This window comes from Drosophila guanche, unplaced genomic scaffold (genome assembly GCF_900245975.1).
Source record: "Drosophila guanche unplaced genomic scaffold, DGUA_6, whole genome shotgun sequence".
In the NCBI taxonomy this organism is placed as follows: domain Eukaryota; kingdom Metazoa; phylum Arthropoda; class Insecta; order Diptera; family Drosophilidae; genus Drosophila; species Drosophila guanche.
In genome coordinates this window covers 4,665,268-4,687,337 of record NW_022995752.1, presented here as the reverse complement: position 1 = coordinate 4,687,337, position 22,070 = coordinate 4,665,268, and the positions used below count along the sequence as shown (strand labels likewise).

At 42.0% G+C, this 22,070-nt stretch overlaps 1 protein-coding gene across 1 annotated transcript in view; it reads right to left on the bottom strand.

Moving 5' to 3' along the window:
• LOC117588066 (discoidin domain-containing receptor 2) overlaps positions 1–22,070 on the bottom strand; it is a 139,597-nt gene that overhangs the window by 83,791 nt on the left and 33,736 nt on the right. The window contains exons 2-3 of the mRNA XM_034279126.1: positions 21,440–21,901; positions 11,609–11,714 (exon numbers count right to left, since the gene is read on the bottom strand). Coding sequence (XP_034135017.1) covers positions 11,609–11,714; positions 21,440–21,788 — 455 coding nt within the window. The 5' untranslated portion in view covers positions 21,789–21,901. The remainder of the gene's footprint in view (positions 1–11,608; positions 11,715–21,439; positions 21,902–22,070) is intronic.

Sequence of the window (22,070 nt, the reverse complement as noted above, 5' to 3'; positions counted from 1 at the left end):
CAAAGGGAGGAAATTGTTAGATTACGTTAGGAAGTATTTTTACTCCTTGATGGGAAGGAGAAAATGAGGTGATCTATCGCGGAACTTCCATATTTTCAGCTCTTTCTATGTCTTAAAATAACAATAAACGTTTTTAAAGTCAATTTTGAGCTTACACAGATAATCCTCACCTGCTTTACGGGGTAAGCAGACACTTAATCTATTCACAAATTTTATTTATAACCGAAAATCTGTATTATTTCTTCAGCAATAGGTAAACCATATTTAATTAGCAAATGAACGGAAACGGAAATCGATGGACTAATTCTCTTGAAAACAAATTTTGAAATTGAATTGAAAATTAAAGTTTAAATTATATTTCGAAATGCACATTTTTGTATATTTTGATGACATTTATGGTTCACTTCAAAGCTGGCAGACTCTTTCGCTCCTTTGCCCTGCAAACGCAATGGGTATCCACACTTCGTTTCCACCCTTTCTGATGCCCATAGCTGTCATGCATTTTTTATTGTTGCTTCCTTCGCATAAGCCTTAGCCGCCATTTTTATTGTCATCTTTTACGCTGTCGTCCGTCGGTCGTCGCTCTGTTGCGTGTTTGCCATTTCATTTTTCCCCCACTACCATCCACCCCGCCACACTCTTTTCCATTTATGCCTTCTAGGTTTTTGCGCCTTGCAATTTCCACTTGACACAATGGCACACAAAATGCAAAACTCTCACCCCGCCCCGCCAGCTGCCGTACTGCACTGTTCCCTGCCACACGTTCCGCTTCTGTTGTCTGTTCGGTTTCTAAAGTGTTGCCGGCATTGCATTTGTGTACGAATATTGTCTGTGTGTGTGTGTGTGTTTTCCTTCGTCTTTGGCTTTGGCTTTTCTTTTCTACTTTATTTTCTTGCTTTCCCTTTGGCTTCTGTTTTTACGCAATTTTTTTCCCTTGCATGTCATTTTCAATTTCACCCCCTACCCCATTTTTGTCAGCTGTTTTTCTTATGTTGGCAGTCACAGCAGCCGCCTGTCGCTTTAGCTCTTTGGGACTCGCTCTTCCTGTGGTTTCTCCTACGTTTCTCCTGCTTCTTGTCTCTCCCTTGGGTTATGCTTCTTCTGCTTCTAGTCCTTTCATTTGTTGCTACTTTCTCGTGTTATTATTGTCATGGCGCAATAACTGTGACAAAGTCATCCTTTTTTTATTCCTTCTTGCCTCTTGCATTATGTAAGATGTTTGCCTGCCTCCTGCCGCCTGCTGCATTATCCACTGAGGCATTCGCCACTGCCTGACTTGCCTTGCAACAATTTCGCTTTGACTATTTGTCGCTTTTTTCGGGGTGTCTGGGGCGCGACTTTTGTTTTAATGGTTTCTTGCCAGATTTTTGAAGCGGTTTTTGGGGTTTCCTATTTGGCGACATTAGCGGGGAGCGTGAAGGGAATGGGAGTGAAAGTAAAGTGCGCGATTAAGTAGAGGAGGGAGCTGTGGAGAAGGTATAAAAGCTGTCGATTGTTCCTGTTATTATCTGAATCTTTTAGAGGCAGAACCGAGGAATAGTCTAAGATATCTCTCTAATTCTATTAATTTTCTTTCAAATAGGTGGGTCTGCTGCTTGGACATTGTACCAGAAGTCATTTAGAGTATCGTTATACAAAATATTGTACATGTGTACACCATACTTGTACAACTTTATAGCATTGACTGCCATCTCTGGGCAATTTACTTACACTTAAGGTAAGGATGTGGTATCCTATGATGTATTTCCATAACCCTTAACTTTCAGCCATCCAACTTTCAGCGTATACCTAAGTGAAGACCCATGAAAATTGAGTGGCAAGTCCCATGTCTTACCTGATGGCAGTTGTATTTTTGTCATGCCAATTAATCCCCGTAGTTATCTTCTCGCTATCCCAGTTCTTCCACTCAAATCTCATCCTAATTAGAGCTCCATTCTCCACCAAGTAACACATACATATGCAGCCCCCTGCCTCTGGCTGCTCACTTTCTCAAAAACTGACACATACTCGGGCTCAAGCTACGCAATTTGCATGCGACAGCGACCCCATGGACTCAACCCAATTGAGGGGCATTCAGGCAGCAAATTGTTGTCTGGTTTTGTGGCGCGCATGCGTAACCATTAGTGGCAGTGGCAGAGGCAGCAGCAGCATCAGCAGCAGCAGAACCATGGAAGCAGCCACAAAGGAGGCGCATTCGTCGCTTAGTTAAATTTAAATAACCGCCAAGCAAATAGCAAAAGGCAATGTTTGCCCGCGATAATTGAAAGGCAAATAAGCAGCAGACGGCAGCAGACCGCCAGAAGACTGAGAGACTGAAGACCTGAAAGACTGCGCATGTGCAACGTAATGGGATCCATTGGACAACTCAATCGAGGGGCATGGTGCCCAGAGGGTGGGCTATATTTGCCTTCGATGTTGTTGTTGGCTCTTGCAACTGCTGCCTGGCCCTGCCTGGCCCGGCCTGGCCTCTCTGCGTGTTTGTGTTTGTCGAAGACGTTTTCACTCTTCCAACTACTTGCAACATCTTGAGCCAGAGCGAGCGGGGTACAGGCAAACAGTTACAGCTTCTTGTCTATTATTATTTGGTCAAGAGCAATGTTTGAGCCAACGAATGAAAGCCAAGACCTATTTAAACAGCTGCAGGTGCAACCCACAGAAAAACCTGTGAGAGTTTCGATGGTTTTGGGTTTGAGAATTCTTTGAGTTTTTTAGAAGATATTTTTGTGGCATAGTAGGGATCCTTATAATATAGCTCTAACATGCATAAAACCGCAGTAAAAAGTACAGCTTTTTCTAAGTGAGTTTATTTTTGCCAGCTTGAAACATTTATTCTACTTTTAGAGACTCTCTTAGACCCTTGTGGCACTTCTGGTCTTCCACATTCTTCACTTCATTTCTGGTTAAAGTTGAATCTGCCGCTTCGCTGGACGCCACAGCAGCTGTGTCCTGGCGTTCAAGGCTCTGTAGGGGCACCTTCAGCATATTCGCGTAATTTTCTTGGAATTCCGTAACTTAAGAGAGCGGGTGGAAGCTCTTTTCCTGCGCTGTCCTGTCTGCACTTGTTCACCTGTACGAAGCGAAGTAAGCAAAGGAAGAATTCCTGGCAAAAATATAATGAAAATAGCCCCACACAGTGTGTGCGTTTTTAATAAATGAAATTAATAAAACATGTTGTCGTCGAAAAGTACTCGCATGCTGGATTCCTTGCCGTTGTTGCTTGCCTTCCCTGCGCCTTCGGAGTGTTTCGTTCTTTATTAAATAAAAGTTGAAGCAAATTTGCTTTCATTCAATTAACTCGAGATCCGTGCAGTACAGACTTAAACTCCTGGCACTACCATATCGTTTTAAGCAGCCCAAATCAATGTCGTATCCGCCAACCCTCCGAAAAGCATGTTCGATGTGTGGCAAATGAAGAAATTCAATAAAATGTTATAAATAATTCAATAAGCAATGAGGAAAGCAGCCAAGAGCCTGGCTCCAATGAAAGTTTTGGGGGTATAATCAGTGGAAGAGAAATGCCAAACCGTTATCAAAATTCGAATTCCATGACGCCGAAATGGCCGTAAACCCCTCGGCATTAAATCATAAAAATTGACTCATTTGTAACATAAAAAGCACATTAACACATTAGGGGGATGACTCCCCCCAGCCCCACGCGGGGGGGAACACTGCTGACAGCTGAAGCGAAACAAAAGTCGAAATCGTTCGGCAGTGGAGATGCCCCGCCATCAAATATTCCCAGGGCCAAGTGCCACAGCGAGAGACAGAGCGAGTGGAAGTTAGAGAAAGAACTAGCAGCGGCAATAGCAAGAGGAAAATATAGTCAAGGATACACAAAGGGGAAATGGGGATAAGGATACAGATACCAGGGTTGGAGATGGTAGCCTGTGAGGAAGTGGAGAGGAGAGTCGTGAATTTTGGAAGTTTTCTTGGGATACTCTGTGACTTTAGGCGAGGTATTTTATTCTTTTTATTACCAAAATCAAACGATTTTTTCAATAAATTTATTTTTTTATAACATGAATTAGTTTTTTTTTTTTTTATTAAATCATTGCATGATAACATGTTGTATTTTTGTTAAATATTATCTTTTACGTTCAATTTATCGATTTGTATAGTTTTGTATGTTCTATGAGAATATTTTTGACTTGTACATGTGTTATACATTTGTACTCTTTATTTATCGATTTTTGTGGATGATTTCTCCAGTTTGATTCCTAGGTTATTTGAACACAAAAGAAAATCAAAGTCTTTCTACAATTTAGCTACCAATTGCGTGCTTCATTCGTGACTCCTCACGCATCACGCTTCCAGCTCTAAACACACACCCACACCCAAACACACACACACAAAGCTCCCAACCCCCACTCCGCACTGTGGCAATCAATTCAATCGGGCAGACATTAAGCGCTGAAACGTAGAACATTGCTGCCCCTCGAGCAAAAGGCGCAAAACCAAATCAAACATTAATGCAATAAAATGGAAAACGCGTTAACAGCAATTGCCTCAGTGGCCAGCGAGAATGAGCTCCAGCGGCAGGCGGCACACGGCAATCAGTGCAGAGAGGAGTCCAAACCAAAAGGACCTGGTGGATCCTGCTTCCTAAAAGTAGAATATGCCAAAAGCGAAAATCAATGCCACTGACAGGCAGGCAGGCTGACGCTCTCACCAACAACAATCCCAACAGCAACAAACACGACTAAGTGAGCGACAGCCACAGAAGCATCAGCGTCAGTGAGAGCCAACAATAGAAGGTATCCGAAGCATCTGACATAGGTAGAGTGGTTCTGGTGCGTAATCCCGCCTGTGTATGTTTTGGGGCAACACGGGAACATGTCCTCCTACTCCTCCTGCAATGGCAAGTGCATGCCGCAGCGTCTAATGCGGCAATGAAGGCAAGGAAGGAGCGATGATACAAAGGGGCAAGAACATAGATGAGGTTTGCCTCATGACATGGGTGAGAGATCTAAGAACGTGGGTGGTAGGTAGTAGGTAGGTATGGAAAAGATTTTGCTAAAGCTTTCTATTGTTGATTTGTACAATTTGTGCGTTGAGGCTTGAGAGCATGATAAAGTTGGGATAGTGCTGGTAGAGGTCCATGAATAAGAAATGTAAGTCGAAGTCGTGAATGAAGACTGATTCAAAGACTTTTCTCATGTATTTAATCTCTTAGATGATGGCCAAGAAATCTGCACTTAAAAAAGTTCTGAAATAGGCCAAAATCAGGCAAGATATTCGTCCAAAAAGGAGTTTGTTGTCAGTGAGTTTTAAATATCAGAAAACCCCAAAAACTCGTATACTCTGACAGCCTGCAAAAAAGCCAGTAAAGTTCTCTCTTTTCCATTCTCAAATCTGCACAAATTCAAGCTCACACCAACGCCAACACGCCACAAGAACCAATAGGCATATCTCCCAAACTCTTTTCTATATCAAATAAATCTATTAATCTCTGCGGCTCCACAATTTGCCATTTCCCCAGCCTTTTCCTTATCCCAAACTCTTCCAAATCGAAACCAAAATCTCTAGCAATCCCTAGGCAAATCCTACGCCAAATGCCAGCATCTATTGACCTCTGAATTGACGCCCTGGATTGCCCCACCCACAACTGACTGGGCAACGAGGCAGCAGCCAAGCGGCACTGATTAATAAAGTTAAATGACTTATAAGTCCATTAAGCAAACTTCTCCATTCTGGCGTTAAGGAAAAATGCCAAAGAAATTAGCGAACGAGCAGCCATCGGCATGAAAAATAAAGAAAATGCTAAAAGAAACTCACAAAAAAACCAAAAAGAAAAAGAAAAGAAAGTCAAAGAACGAAACGTCTGCAACTGATTGAAATAATATTAGAAAAAAATAAAGCAAGCAGGGGGCTAAGGAAATGGGAAACAATTGCAAACACACAGTGTTTGGGGGGAGACAAATCTAAGAGAAAAACTAAGGGAAAACTGGGAGTGCATGGCATGCAATAAGCAGAAATCAATTGACCCATTTGCTATATGTGCCGTGAAGAGTGGAAATCAAAAGGAAAGGTGGTGCCCAAACAGGCAGCCCCAAAAGCAACCCCTAGGAACCCCAAATAGAACCCCAAACAGAACCCCTAGGAGCCCCAAAGGAACGCTTCAAAAACAAGGGAAATCCAAAGCAAATAGTGGATTGTTATCCCCCAAACATTTCCAATGACAGCGTGAAAATCGACAAATCAAAATGCATTTTCCCTTTATTCAAGTTCTGCTGTGGGAAAATGAAAAGCTGCATTTTGCTATGCGCCAATGCACACAGCTCAACCACAGGCAAAAAACAAAAGGAAAAGTTTACTTTTTGCCAGGCCCCAGAATTTACAACGTTTTTCAATCAATTCGGAATCGAAATGGGAATAGGAATACGAATCGATGTGGAGCAGTGCGTGTGGCAGGGGGCAGACTTGTGGGAGGGGTGTTTAGGTTTCTGAAGTTAATGTCAAAGTCAATGTGAATGAAAATGTGAATGTGAATGTGAAAGCGACCAAATGTCAATGTCGTCTCAAAGATAATGTCGTTTGTGTCTGTCTGTCTATCTGGCTATCTATCTGTCAGTAGGGTATCGACAGCGGGAAGGAGTGTGAATCTCTTGGTTGTGGCAGGGAATTCGTGGCATGTGTGGTGGCTTCACTGAGTAAGATTTTATATAGTAAAGTTCTTTAGAAAAACTTAGGTTTAAAGTAGTTTTTGGTTGAGGGTTTAAAAATAACGGGTTTTGTGTTACTTTCTAAGATTTATGGATCCACCATTTGAAGTGTACTCGGTACTCGAAGAGAGGATAGTTTATAGTGTAATTGTGCACATTTCCGACCCCGTAAAGTATATACATATATTCTTGATCAGCATAAATAGCCGAGTCTGTGTGTGTCTGTCTGCTGGTTTGTCTGTCCGTCCGTCCGTCTTGTCCGTCTCAGAGACTATAAGAGCTAGAGCCACCGAATTTCGCCTCCAGACTGCTCTATGCCTACACTGATACAAGTGCATTTCAAATATTAGACCCGCTATTCTTCTTCCGCTCACTTAAAAGGGCGAAAATCTGCTGTTTCCACAATTTTAAAGATAAGAGAAAACTACTAATGTCACACCGTAGGTACCATATCTATCTATCATGACTCGAAGAGTAAATAGGGTATATTGTATTTGTGTGGAATAACGGTTGTATGTAACGCACAGAAGGAAGCGTTTCCGACCCCATAAAGTATATACATATATTATTGATCAGCATCAATAGCCGAGTCGATAGAGCCATGTCTGTCTGTCCGTCTGTCCGTATTGTTTGTCGGCTAGTTCTCAGAGACTATAAGAGCTAGAGCCACCAAATTTTGGCTCCAGACTGCTGTACGCTCACACCCTTTTGCGGGGGCGGAAGGGGGCGTGGCTCATTTTTTAAATACACTTGTAACAGAATGCATACAGAAGTCTGGGTGCAAAATTTGGTGGCTCTAGCTTTTATGGTCTCTGAGATCCAGGCGCTCAACAAGACGGACGGACAGACGGACGGACAGACAGACATGGCTCAATCGACTCGGCTATTGATGCTGATCAAGAATATATATACTTTATGTGGTCGGAAACGTTTCCTTCTTTGTGTTACATACATTCACTTTGTGCGCAAATACAATATTATTTACGCTTCGAGTACCGGGTATAAACATTTCGTTATTTTAAAGGATTTCTCCAACATTTTTGGGGTTCAAAACTCAATTAGTTACTACTTGTTTTATGTGGTATTTTTAAAACCATTTATGTTTGCTTTCATATCATTTATGTCAACAAATTTCTAAGAACTGTTTTACATCATTATATTCTTCCAAACAATGTGCCACTCACTGATTTGTGCATGCAAAACTGCCATCCTTTGTCAGCAATTTATAGGAATAACATTTATATTAATTTCCTGCAAAGAATATCCATTCTAAGAACTTATTTCTTCTTCCAAAAATAGCTGCCACACAAAGTCCTTATGTTCCCTTATGAAAAATCAAACAAGCTTTTTTTCTGTATAGCATATACTACTTTGTGCAACACTTTAGCCGAAATTGCTTCAATTATCCAACAAAAAGAATACAGCAGCAGCTAAAACTTCCCACATGTAGAGCTGCTGCTCCTTCCTACTGCTACTGCCTTTCGCCCGGTTAATATTTATGTGCAGCCTACATTTAGGCGCTTGGCAGTGGCCCCTGTCGAAAATAACTCAACTGTCAAAAATTTATGCCAAACACATACACGACTGGGAAAGAAAAATGGTTCGTGATGCGTGAGAATAAACGGGCAATAGAGAGAGAGACAGAAGATAGTAGGTGCCATAAAGAGTGAGGTAGTAAAATGAGTGACACAGAGAGAGAGAGAGAGAGAGGAAATGCCATGAGTGAGTCGCATATTTTCATTAGAAGACATCCATCAAAATTCATGCATGGAATACTATGAACTTTCTCACACACATACTATGAGTTGTCACCCACACACACACATGTATACCATGAACTTTCTCCCACACACACACACATGACACGGCAACCGAAATAACGCAATGAATTTGCACCCACACCCTCACTTTGTCATTTGCCGGCTATCAAAAAAGGTGAATATAAAGAAAGTTTTTGCCCCAAAATATTTATAGGCTATCTTTATAGATAAAACCTCTACATATAGCCTTATAGAGTGCAGTCTTTACCCCCCGAAAATCTCTAAATAGAAACACTTTGCCACAAAAAAAGTAAAAACAAAATAGAAAAAAGTAGGCAAAGAGTTTTTGGTCACGTAAGGAGCTCATAAAGAATGAGGCGATGGCATAATTTGCACTCTACTGTTCTTGGCTTTTTCACTATTGTTTTTTTACGCTACCTTCCTTCCCACTCCATGCGATTTGGGGCGCCCGAATGTAGGCTATATTCCACATTTTGGTAATAAGTTTGTAGCGCTGCCAAGTGGCCTAAAAGCCTGCCATGAATCGTTGGCAAAAATATAGAACTTTAAGCAAGGAGCGAAAGAAACTTTTCTGTTCTGTTCTGTCTGCGGTGTGCGGCTTTAACCCCTTCTTCAGGAGGAAACTTTTTAGCATTTCCATCATATGTGAGAAAGTGAATTGTACTCAATATTTCTAGTGACTTTCATTTCGCTTTTGCTGGCACCTCCGTATCTTGCTGTCTTGCCCCTCTTTAGGCTGTATCTCTGGCCTCCCCTGTATATCTGGCTTCTCCTCTGACCTCCCCTGTAACTCTTTCTTTAATCCCTTTCCCTCTATGTATATTATAAAACCTTTTTTCATATGTAATAAAATTCATATGACTTTGGCGCATGTTTAGCGTTAAACTCCAGTTCCGTGCGGCCTCTCTTCCCCCTGTATGGTTTGGACGAAGCAGGCCCATCATTAGGCCCTGGCACGCACATTTCTGTTACGAGTACCGACGACCGGCCGTACAGGCAGTCGTCACTGGGTGCCACATGCAAAACGCCATGTGTGACATTTTTAGTACCAAACATTTGTTTTGCGCACCGGAGACGCCACCACCAGAAAGAGAGGTAGCCTCAGAGAAAGGTAGAGGGGGCTTCTCTCCAAGAGAGAGAGAGAGAGAGAGAGAGTGGTGTGCCTCCAGGCTAGCGGTTGGGTGGGGGCTGCCTGTAGTCAACACGTACCAGGACACGGGCATGGACCGTTGCCTGTCGCTCCGTCGTTTGGTCGTTTTTCTGTTGACTTTGCATAATTTTATTGCTTTTCTTTTATTTTTGTGCGAGTGTTTTTGCTCTCCACTTGGCTCACCTCCCCCTTGGGGCGACATTGACATTATAATCAATATTTCCCTTGCTCCAGTCATACATTTTCCTTCTCGTGTGTGTTGCAGGTTTTTTGGGGGGAAATAAAGTCTTTGCTGGGGCATAGAAAACAGTCTTTTTCTTACATTTTCCCCTGCTGTTTGTGCATTTCATTAGGAAGCAAGTCTGCCCTCTTTAAGGAGCTTTTTACGACAGTAACAAACGAAAAAGGTCGCTAATTTCTAAGATAAGTTGTTAAGGGAACGGTAAGGAAGGGTTTAGATGTTTGCTTGCTTTTCTTTGCCTTACAATTGTATTAAAAATCAATACAAAAAGTAAACCTCTCTTCCACGTTTTCTAAACTTATAAATCTATAGATTTTTCATAATTTGTTGAACTGATTTTTCGGCTCTCCTCCCCGCAACTCCTGCGGTTATTTGTTTAACTTTTCAATTTTTATCTCATATTTTCCATCAAATATTATGCCTAAAAGTTATATATTTTATGGCTTGTTTTGTTTTCGGAAAAAAGGGAAACTTTCAGCCAAAGTTGTTTGTTTTTGTGTGACAATATTCTGTACTTTGGCTATGGGGCTTGGCCTCTCTGTGTTTGCTTTGTGGCACATTCTGAAAATGATTTTAGTGCCTCGTAAAAATGTTTATAGAGAGACAGAGATAGAGAGAGAGAGAGAGAGTGGAGGGCAGAGAGAGTTTATTACTAAGTATGTATCATGCATTATACATTCATGATCTGCCCGTATATCTGGTCAGTCCTTGACTTTGCGAATAATTACGCCTGGAAAATTCTTCTTCCTTTCCTTATTTTTTCGGCATCCGATGATAAATCGCGAAGCGTGCCGCCTGCCCCTGCTCCTTCTCTTTTTAGCTGTGTGTGTGGAGAGACAAATAAATGTCAGCAAAATACATCTACATAATGTCGCCCCCATAAGTTGTATCATTAATTCTCCCTCTTGATGTTTGGCTGTAAAATCATTTTTGCATGTGCTGTTTGTTGTTTCTGGTTTCTCTGTGCTTTAATTTATGTCATTTGTGTGTTTTCACTGTTTCTCTTTTGAGTCCTTTTCTCTCTCTCTCTCTCTCTGACTTTTTGTGACATAAAGGCATTTAAACACGCCATAAAATAATTCATAATAATAATCATTTTCATGTACAAGGCAGGAAACAAGACACAGGCATATCCACCTCCTCCTGCCCCCTCCTGTGCCCCTTCTTAAACATACAACATCCATATATCATCCTCATATAACGAGTCACAGTTTTAATGGATCATTGTACGGAAGGATTTTTTGTTGCTATTGGTGCTATTTTTTTTTGTGTTTTCTGGTACTTTAAGACAGATTTATAGAACTGGAGGTGTTGTGTTGTTGTTTAAAATTGTAAAGGGGAAATAATTAAATATTTACAGAACTATTTAATTAACTAAATGTAAATACTCCCTTTTAACTTCAGTGTAAAAGGGAAGTGAAAAATATTAGTGCCACTTGGAAATACAATTTGACGGATAACTGAAGTCAAAATAGTAAAATTAATTGTTCTGATTAAATAATTATTATTCGAAAAATTAATTTCTGGCAGTAAACAAATATTTAACTGTGAAACTAAGTAAAAAGTAGAAAGTTTTTGTTTTGTTTTGAAAATAGATTGAATATTTTCTGTGGCTCTGTCAGTTATACAATAACACTTTACACCATTTATTCATAATATGAAAAGCCGCGAAGTCGTTATGATTGTATATTGATTTATATCTGATAATGATAATCATATATATTCCCCCCTGCCACCACTATAATAATATTTTCAATCTTTTATCATCTCTTACCTGGCGTGCTGTGGCCCCACATTTCCCATATCATGGGCCGAGCTGGCGCTTATTTGAAAATCGGCAATGGCGCCAGATTCCATGCCCAACGGTTGCTTGCAGGTGCCTAAAAGCAGGGAAACAAACAAAGAAAGTATCAGATATAAGTATAAGATGATGTAATGATGAAAAATCGACCATAATTATAATGATGTATGGGAGCCCAAATAAAAAAGCTCAAAATTATAGATAAAATCATAGAAAAATCATGGATAGAAAAACAAAATGCTTGGCTCCATTCACCTGTCGAAATTGAATGCATAAATTAATTAAACCGAAAGACAAAAGGGCAGGCCACCAATTGGAAAGAAGATATACTCAGATTCACGGATACAAAGATACATTATCTGTGTGTTGGGCTTTCAGCAACTCAATTTCCATTTACCATCAATCTGTTTGAGTGGAGAGAATGCATGAAAAGCGCAATTATCATTTCCATTCCACTTGAAGAATGGCTGGGGCTCCCATCTACACAGCCAGCCCTAAAGAGACCGCGAAAGGGTCATGAATAGGTCGTTGAGACATTGCCATCATCATCATCATCATCGTCATTGTTTCTGCTGCCTGGCTGCTGCTTGCCTGCTGCTTCCACAACATTTTCTTCTGCTTCAAGAATATTATCATTCAGTGAATAATTAGATGCAATCAGTCAGTGCTTAAGCACCATAAGTCAAAGGCATAGCCCATAGTGGAGGGGAAAAACTAGACAAAGGTCAGGGCCCCTCCCATAGACAAGCAGGCAGCGTGAGACACAGAGGGAGACAGCAAAAGAGAGAGAGAGAGCGAAAGAGATACTTGACAGTCCAATCGCGCCATCTGGAGATATGGATACTTGCCCCACAGACCCTACTCCAGCCACAGACTCAGACCCTTCTTCATCTTTATCTTCATCCTGTTGCAGTTTCATTTTACAAAAAACCATCGAAGATCTCTCAAGCTTTCGTCTCTGTGCGATTTTGGCAGAGTGGCTTTTGAAAAGCGAGGGATGCTCAAGGAGTTTGGGGAGAAAAATGAACTAAGTTTGTTGTAGAAGGAATATAAGTTGAGGGTCAGATTAATTCTAAGCTAAGATTGTGACAATATTGTAGACAGAAGACAGATTTTGAAGAAGTCATGATATTGAGATCTTCCTCAAGAGAATAGGAAGGATCTACAGAAATATTTATCTAAAGAACACTTAAGGAACTATTGGAATACTCAAATATTTGTGTAGTGATCAATGATCAGTGATCAGTTGATCAGTGATTTAAGGTAAATCCAATCCAGTACCAACGCTGGAATATGACACTTTACTTGTCTTATTTTGTGGAGTGTAGTCCATTGTGGAAAGAATGTTCTATCTGATTTGATACGATCCTAAGAGTAGTATAGGAAGGATCAAGAGGATATTTCTAGTTAACATAAATAAAATACTAACCACCAGACATGGATCTCCAAATCATATTGTCAATACTACCCATGAAAATGTTTAATTTTTCCTGATACATGAACAATTATAGCGATACACTTGGGAAGTGTTATAATGGATATGATTTCATGATAATATAGTGCTTAGAAAGATCTCTAAGGTTTTCCCTCTTTCATCGTTCTCTATTTTTATGTTCACCGGACTCCGCCCACTGCCCTTTTGACCCACACTTTTACGCACTGTTTGCTGTTTTGGCCATTTCTTTGCGTCAGTCTGCCTGTCTTTCTGCAGTTGTGAAAACTCATTTAGCCAGCAAAACGGATTGGGGGAAAAAGCGCAATTGCTTAATTATCGACAGACACAAAGACAGCTGAAGGAACTTTGGCAGTAAATTGTTGCAATCACTCAAACGCCCCCTCGTCTGCCACCATCGTTATATCTATGACATACTGAAGCTCATAAATTAAGTTTAATTATTGGAAAATAAAAAACAAAGCTCGAAAATGGGCCAAGAAAACTGCTACAAAATGGGGGAAAATAGGGGTGGCGAAAAATACTTCTCTATTTAAAGGCAAATTGATGGATATGCCAGCGCTTTTCAATTACGAGGATCGGAGCTGCCCCCAGCACCCGATTGAGAAATGAAAAAATCAAAGGAAAGCTAAACAAATATGCCAGAAAGAGCACGAGAGAGAGAAAACATCTCTTCTGCAGGGAAAACAAATAGTTTCCTATGGGCAACGGGGAGGGTAAACTTTCGACGGTGGATAAAATGCAAAACTACAAAGTGAAAAGTAAACAACGCAAGCGGACGGCGGACGACTGGCGGACGACTGGCGGCGGCGTGGGATGTGCGGTGCGGCGGGCAGGGAAAGACTCCCACCAATTGTTGCTGCTGTTGGCGCAAAGTTTTTGCACAAAATAAATTGCGCAAAATTTAATTAACTGCCTCTTGAGTGCATGGGTTGTAAATTGGGCGGGCTGAGGAGGATCCTGCAGGGGGGAGGGAGTTCTGCTCTGCTGTTCTGTCCGCTGCAGCCAGCCGCGTGCGAGTGTGTGTGCGATAATCATAATTCACCGCTCCCTCACTCTCGAGAGGGTGGCTGCGTGTAAAACACAAACAAAATGTTGGCAGAAAACACCGCAAAACTTTATGAAAATTGAAAATTGCACAATTTTACAGTTCAATGCTGCTGCAGCGGTTAGGGGGCACCCATAAGCCGGGGAAAATTGCTAACAAACATTACACGGTATACACTTTCATATGCAGAAGATAACTTGATGAAGCGGTTGGAAAATACAAACAGAGGAGGGTGTGTGTGGGATTTCCCCCTGGAGGGATTAGTCAAGTTAATTAAGCGCCAAACCACAGGGAGAACACAGGCAGCGGAGCGAAACCAGAAACGTCGCTTGTGCCTAAGAAATAGAGCCTTGAAAGTGTGTGTGACAGATAGGGAAAACAGTAAGAATACGTCTTGCTTCTGGTAACTTTAGCATCAATGCCCGAAGGGGTTTGCCCTACAAATAAATGCAAAAGGAAGTCAAGAGGTCATTCCCATATATTTTCTAAGAGTATCTGCCATTTCACCAATATGCACTGCAGTTTTTGAGTTATAAAGAGGAGCCCACAAAGGAAACAGCCAGCAGCAGCGGCGCGCTGTAGCGGGAAAAAAGTTGCTTTTCGAGCGACCGAAACAGCGAGCGAGCGAAACAAAAACGCGCCAGAAACGCGCTTAATGACGCGTATCTGCTGGCGCTCATAAACAACAAAAGCAACAAGGCGTGCTTTATGGGCAGGCTGCCCCCTTCCTGCTCCTGCTCCTGCTCTTAGCCAAGAACGAACAAACTTTTGGCCATGGTTCGTTGATGCTGAAAGTAAACGGTGGTCCGGCAAAGGGATCCCCCCCCTATACGATCTCCGTTACCCGATTGTGTTAACAAATTACGCACGCATTTTAATTGCCCATTCGAAATGGGGTGTGTGCATGGTGTGTGCGGGGGCGGGGGTGTTGTGTGTATCTCACGGATGCAATTAAAAAAGTAGCTGTCGGACCACACAACCACCGGCACCACAGCGAATGAACTGTGTGGAAAAGGAGCTCTCTACTTCCCCTGACGTGACAAACATCTAACATGCAACATTAAACATTCAAATACCCGATAGATACAGATGTTCGATGGTGTAAATGGGAAATTTCGGTTAGAGAGGAGTGCGTGAGGGGCCGGGAGATGTAAATAACTATTGGCAATTATAAAAAATTAGGTAATGACAGAATTATCGTTGCGATAGAGTTGCATCACAGGCAACATCCTCGGGCCATGGGGTTTGAAAAAGTACAGCCATGACCCGAGGAAGTTTGCTGGGAGAGAACTGTAGCTTGGAAATCACTCACTCCATATATTTACGAATATTTTATTAACTTTTCTATTTCGATTTTCCATCACAGGCAACATCCCCATGCCGTCACCCATCAGACCCATGGAAGTTTTCTGTGAGAGAGCCCCAAATAAAAATGATTAAAAACCAACACAAATTTACCAAAATAAAACAATAATTTAAGCATAATTAAAGCCTCTCAAACACTTGTCACGCTGCCATCCCTAGACCCATGTGCAGCGGCCACTGATAGATATGGTAATAAATTACACATAATTTACAACCACGGGAGTATCTTAAATGCATGTCACCGCGAACCACCAGCCAACCACCAGCCCCACATTGCGAGCAAGCGCATTCACTTTGCGCCGCTCTATCGCCCCAAACATAAATCCACTCCGAATGAGGGAAACCAATGCATGTTCGATGTCTCCTCTGGGCTCTAATCGTCGCCAAGTTATCAGAAGAGTTCGTGGACGAGACAGAGACTTTTTAATTTATCGCCAAAGAGTGGCTTTAGCTTTTGGCTTTGTTGGTGGGTGCTAAGCTATTAATTGTTATTTAACTTTTGTTTTCCAAGCGGCGACACGGCCTGTCACATGACTGCATCGTGGCGAATCTTATCGCATGCCAGCGATCATCGACAGTGTTGCAGCTGCACCCTGAAGGCAAAAGCAAAGCCTGCAGCCCCATAGCCCCACAGCGTGGAGAGCCTGCAGCCTGGGCCAGCTAAATTTATAGATCACTCGATCTATCGGCAATGGCAAAAAAATGTAAGAAAATGTACATATATCGCTGAAAAAATGCAGTAATGTTTTTATGGCCAAAGCGCTAAAATGCCAAATGTTGTCGCTGGTCGAGAGAGGAAGAGATAGGCTCACTTTAAGGCCATGATTGTATGCACTTTATGAGCGGGTTTGAGAAATGTATGGGGTTTGAAACACTTAAAATATGATGAAAGTTTTCCTTCTTCATATATTATTTATTTAAATAGCGCAGCGAGAATATATTTCTGTTTTCTTTCTAGATTATTTGCCTATTTTCCTTTTCCTACACCTACAAAAAGTGCATTCCCACATTCGTTCAGAGGCCTGATCTGCTCTTCATTTCATCAATTTTCCAACAGCCTCCAAACACAACAAAATAAATGCCCCACAAGCTGTTGCTGCCGCATGAGAGCGGACGGACGGACGCCTTACGTGCCGCTACTAACTACAACTTCACCTACATAAACCGTTGCGATCCACTTCGCTGGCTGCTGGCGGTGGCATGAGGCAGCTGGGAGTTTAGTGTCGCATTTATTTTTGATTGCCATCGAGTGGTGGTGCCACCGGCACATGGAGATTTCCATGCAGCAGCAGCAGCTCCAAATTACATGCCTTGCTGCTGCGGTTTTGGTGTTTGGTTTATCGTGTGTTGCTGGCCACTGTTTTCGGGCCAAGACAACATCTAATACCAATCCATATCAGGTTTTACCTCAGCACAGCGCTGTGTGTGTGGGACTGTGAGACATTTGCTGAGGTGCTAGAAAGTAAAAGTGAGCCACGCATTGTGGGACATTGTGTAAATCGATGCATAAGCCACCAAGCAATTAGTTTGGAAAATTGGTTTTGGAGAGAGTCGCCGGAGAGTCGCTGTTCGGGTGGGTTGATAATTTCCATAAATGTTACAGAGGTAAATACAGAGATTAGCGGAATATACGCTGATGGCAATCAATTGGATAATGGAAAACTTAGTTGGGAAATGGCTATATAAATATTAGCTCGTAATATAATTGACGGGGATAATCAGATTCCTTACTATTAAATAATTTTCTTACATTTTAGTGCAAATCTTAGATTCGCAAACGATTTCCAATTCAAATATTCTTCCAATATCACTTCCATTCTCTCCCGACATGGCCATCGGTGGTCAATGTGCATGTCTTCGTGGGAGAGCAGAGCATGGAATTAGCAAACTGTTAAGCTATCATTAACCCATTCTCTCAATCACCAGTTTAACAGAAGAGTTGAGGAAAGCATTAGGGCCGTTGATTTGGCAGTACAGTAAATGATCTGTTCACTGTGCTTGCCGAAACTGCGTATTCTCTGTCATTCTCACTCTCTTTCTCTCTGTGGGCATTGCCCGCAGATTTGGTGGAACTTCTATGCTCGTGTGTGTGAGTATGTTATTTCTTTGAATTTCTGACAATTGTCACCCTTTCGAGGTCCACCGCTCCTTCATGGATTCTATTTCTGTGGATCGTTTCTCTGCCTGTGGTTGCCATATCAACTGATCTTTCCCTTTGGATTCTGATGCCTCTGTAGAAGCTATTGCTATTCTATGGCATTTGCTGTTGTTGCTGCACCTCTCACCTGATTGTCTAATACAAAACACTTTTCTATTCGGTCTATAAACCATTCCAAACCGAATTCCCTTCGCCCGGCTCTCCCACCTTCTCTTTCAGGCATTCAATTTTTTATCCACTGTATTGCATCCACACCTACTTAACCCGAACCCGTGCCATCCATCCTCTCCATAGGCATCCCCCACGACTGCATTCACACACGCATGTTTCCCAATCAGATCGGAGCAGCGCACAGCCAGAGCAGCCCCAGACACCACTTGACCTCCAATTGTTGACTGTCGCACATTTATCAAGCGAACCCACAGACCCAGAGAGACGGAAAGAGGGTGTCTGTTGGACTTACCTGATCTCTGGGCTCTGGGCCACTTTTCAACGCATATTTCAGACAATTTATATGACCATTTAAACGGACCGAGCTTTAACATTATCAATTTAAATACAGGCATGGCTTTTAGAGCTGTTGGAGCTGGTTGGACCGTGGTGTAGCATCGGAGAGTGGCATGGAGTAATTTTTTATTTGGTCGCCGCAAACCAATTCGCGCAACATTTCAACGCGCCTACGGTCAAATGATATATGGCAGACGCATGCAGATATTTACGCATTTAAATAAATACAGATACTTACATTCGTACATTCGCACTCACATTCGCATATTGGAATAAACAGCTGAACCCATAAGACAGAAGGCAGACCAGACCAGCATCAACATGGTTTTCATTCAGCTTCCATTCATTTCCTGCTACCGTCGTGGCCTGGTTTTACCCTCACTCTCTCGAACACATAAAAGACGAGGTGATTAGCTTTGTTATAGAGTTCGCTGCAAAGGGAGTTCGTTCTCTGTTTGCTCCAGTTCTTGTATGTTTCATTTGTAAAGGCAGTCTGCTTTCGGTGGAAATAATTTAACCAATCTTCTTATGTGAAACGTATGCCGCATCCACAAAAAATAAAATAATAATAATCACAGCTGCAGAGTTTGAGCGAATGAGTTGAGAAAGAACGTCAAAACATAGAAAGAGAGGTTCCAAATATCCACCCCCGCGAAATTAACACGCAGTGCAAAATAATGAGATGCCAGAGAGAAAGAGAACGAAGACGAGCGTGGAAGACGAAGCGAAGTTCCGGCAAGCATTCTCAACAGATCATTTACAATACTGCTAAATGATCTGTCCCAAAACCTTTCTCCACTGTTCTGTTTAACTATTGATTGTGAGCATCGGTGAATGATAGTTTGGCTTTTGCAAATTCCATGCTCCGCTCTCACACGCAGACATTTTAATTGGCCGACTGCAATGTCGGGAGAACCATTGAGTGACAACTTATGTAGGTAAATGATCGTGTTTTCGTCTGACGCCTGCTGGGCATCGGAAGGTCACTCGAGTGTTATTCACAATTAACTACATTAGAATATGCAATACAAATTGCAGCAAAAATGGGGAACGATATTCCTCGATTGGTGCTCGTGCTTAATAAAAGAAACGTGCCGGTTTTCTATGCATTGTGTACATTGTCACTTTGTCGCACACATTTTCAGCTGTGCTTATTGTTTGTGTCTGCACACATTTCTCTTGGTAGTGGCATTTTCTCTTTTTTTTTTCGTAGCCATGCAAAATATCGAATTTTAAGCGTGTTTCCCTATTCGATGCATGTAAATATATTTTTTGCCATTTCTTTGGTGGCTCGAAAACAAGTTGGTGGCTAACGAGCCAGCGTCTCCAAGATACAACAACAGCAAAAACACTCTCTGGCCAACAAGATAATTTGTTATGCTCGGCAGACGAATATAAAATAACAACAAAACCAGTGGAATCCATTGGAGGAGCCACCAGCTGTGATGGACGGGACCACACATGGACACGTGAGGCGGCTGTTGGGAGCCCCAGCCAGTCCGGCCAATCAGCAATGGTAATGAGGAGAGCACCAAAGCAGGGAACAGTTGAGGGGCAGCCAGGCAGCAGCGGAAGAGGCAGGGCAGCCAAGACGCAGTCATCTATCAAAAGAGCCGCTGAGCTGCTGCTGCCTTCGATTTTGTATATCCATGTACACACAGTCAAACAAACATATTTATCTATCTGTATCTGAGAGTCAGAGCCACCCATTTGTGTATTACCTTATGCCCAGTCTGAGCCATTCTGAGCCATTCCGGCCATCATTTTTCCACCGCCCCACCACCAAGGTTTATGCCTAACCTCATGTTTATTAATGACGTCGGATGGAGGAGTAGGAGGTGGAGTGGGATCTGGGCTTAGAATTCGATGAGGGATCCTTGGCGCTTTGCGTAAATTTTCCCGTAATTGGTTGCGGTTGAGTGCGTGCCGGGGCCGTAACCTGGCCGGTAACCCCAGCAGCTCCCCCCCTCCACCAGTTATTAGTTACGGTTTTGTGTTATTGGTAAATACTTGAACAGGAGACGCTGGCCAAGACGCAGGAGCGGCAGAACTAGATCCACAACCAGAATGAGGGCCCAGGAACCATGACTAGGGGTTAGACCCTCATTCCCTTTTGCGGTTGATTGATTTCCATGTTGATTGCTGAATGCAAATGCAAATTCCCTGCGTGTGTGCCGCCTCGACTATTTAGTGCATTTCAGAATTAAGTGCATCGGGGATGTTGCTGCAGTGGCTGCCTGCCCTAAACTGTTGCATCGTTGCATGTGTGCAATGATGCATGGACTTTGGGAAGTTTACTCCTGAGCGGGTCCCGATCCCATCGCTCTGGCTCAGGCTCTGGCTCCTGCCTTCTACCTCATGCGATCCATTCGTCCGTGAACCATACACAGAATTTTGGTTCCACATTCTCTGCTTCTGCTCTCCCTCTCTCTCTCTCTCTCTTCCGATTGGCGGCGATTGGCTTTGCTACACAATTCGGAATTGTGCAGAAATGTTGTATACAAAATACTCTCGTACTTTCCATAATATTTCTTTGTATCGCTTATTTGTACCTTTTTTATTCTCTTTCTTGTTTTCTTGTTGTGTACCTCGAAAAATGCATAAATTGTATTTCATGGGAAATGAACATATGGAATTTTTCCACATCGCTTCGGGTAGGGGGCGGAATCGAAAAATGTTTTGTAAACATTTTTCATTTGACAAAAAAACTTTTTAGGTTATATTTGAAAATGTGCAAAACTGTGAATATGAATATTTAATGCACAAAACGGAATTTGTATTCGATTTCATGATGCGCTTTGAATAAACATGAATAATTACACATGTTTTTCTTTTTTCTTTTTCGTTTAAACAATTGGATACAAATAAACCAATGGTTTCAAGGGCAGGGTCTTAGTCTTTAAATGTTTTAATCTGTGCAGAATAAATGCAGAACATTTTAATGGGATTCTAATGGGAAATTGGCATAGCTGGACATGTTACTCTGAGATGTTTGCAATGAAAAGGGTTTTTATTTTTAAATCCCATAAAGGTACTAAAATTACCATTTCTAGTAGAAGTTTCTTCTGTTTCTTAGAGGAAAAAGTCTTTGTAGATGATTTAACCAAACAAAACAAAAGGCAGCAAGAAGAATTTCAACATAAACTTCAATAACTTTATTTTCCCACACAACTGCTCAAAAAAATCGTTTATTTAATCAAAATGTTGATCAAATATGCACATGCGTAAGAAAAATACACAACCCACAACACCTTTCTCCATTCGATTACTTACCAATTTCCAATGCTGCCACGCCTCCAGATGGGGCACCGCCAACAGCTGGTGCCACTGCAGCTGCTGCTCCTTCCGTGGCAGTGGCAATTGCCACTGTTTGTGCGCTCAATAAAATCAAAGTCAGTGTCAGCCAACATAAAGTTTTATTGTTATTAACACCATGACGCTTAATGTGGCAATAACTTTTTAAATAATTTGTTGCAAAATGCCGCGACTCGCACCCGTGCCAGGAGCAGCTGAAGCCGTTGTATCGGTGTCCAGGTCCAGGTCCAGGTCCATGTCGAGGTCCTTTTTTCGTTCCTTCTTGTGAATGAATTGAATTCAATTGTTGTAATTTTATTGCTGGCATTTTGATTTTCGTTTGAGTTTATTTCTCCCTGTTTTTCTATCGTTCCTTTTCGGTTCCTCGTTCCTTCTTGCCTTTTGAGTAATGCCTCACGTATTGCTGCTACATTTTAACCTCTGCAAAATGAAATAAAAGAGAAAAAGAACAGGGAAATTAAGAAAAAATTGTCAAGGGATTTTTGCAACACAGAATTATTCGCTTGTAGCCCCTTAATTGGCGGCATGGCTTTAAGAATGTAGCGAGACCGAGCCTCAGAGGAGTAGGAATTGGTCTCGTCTCGTCTCT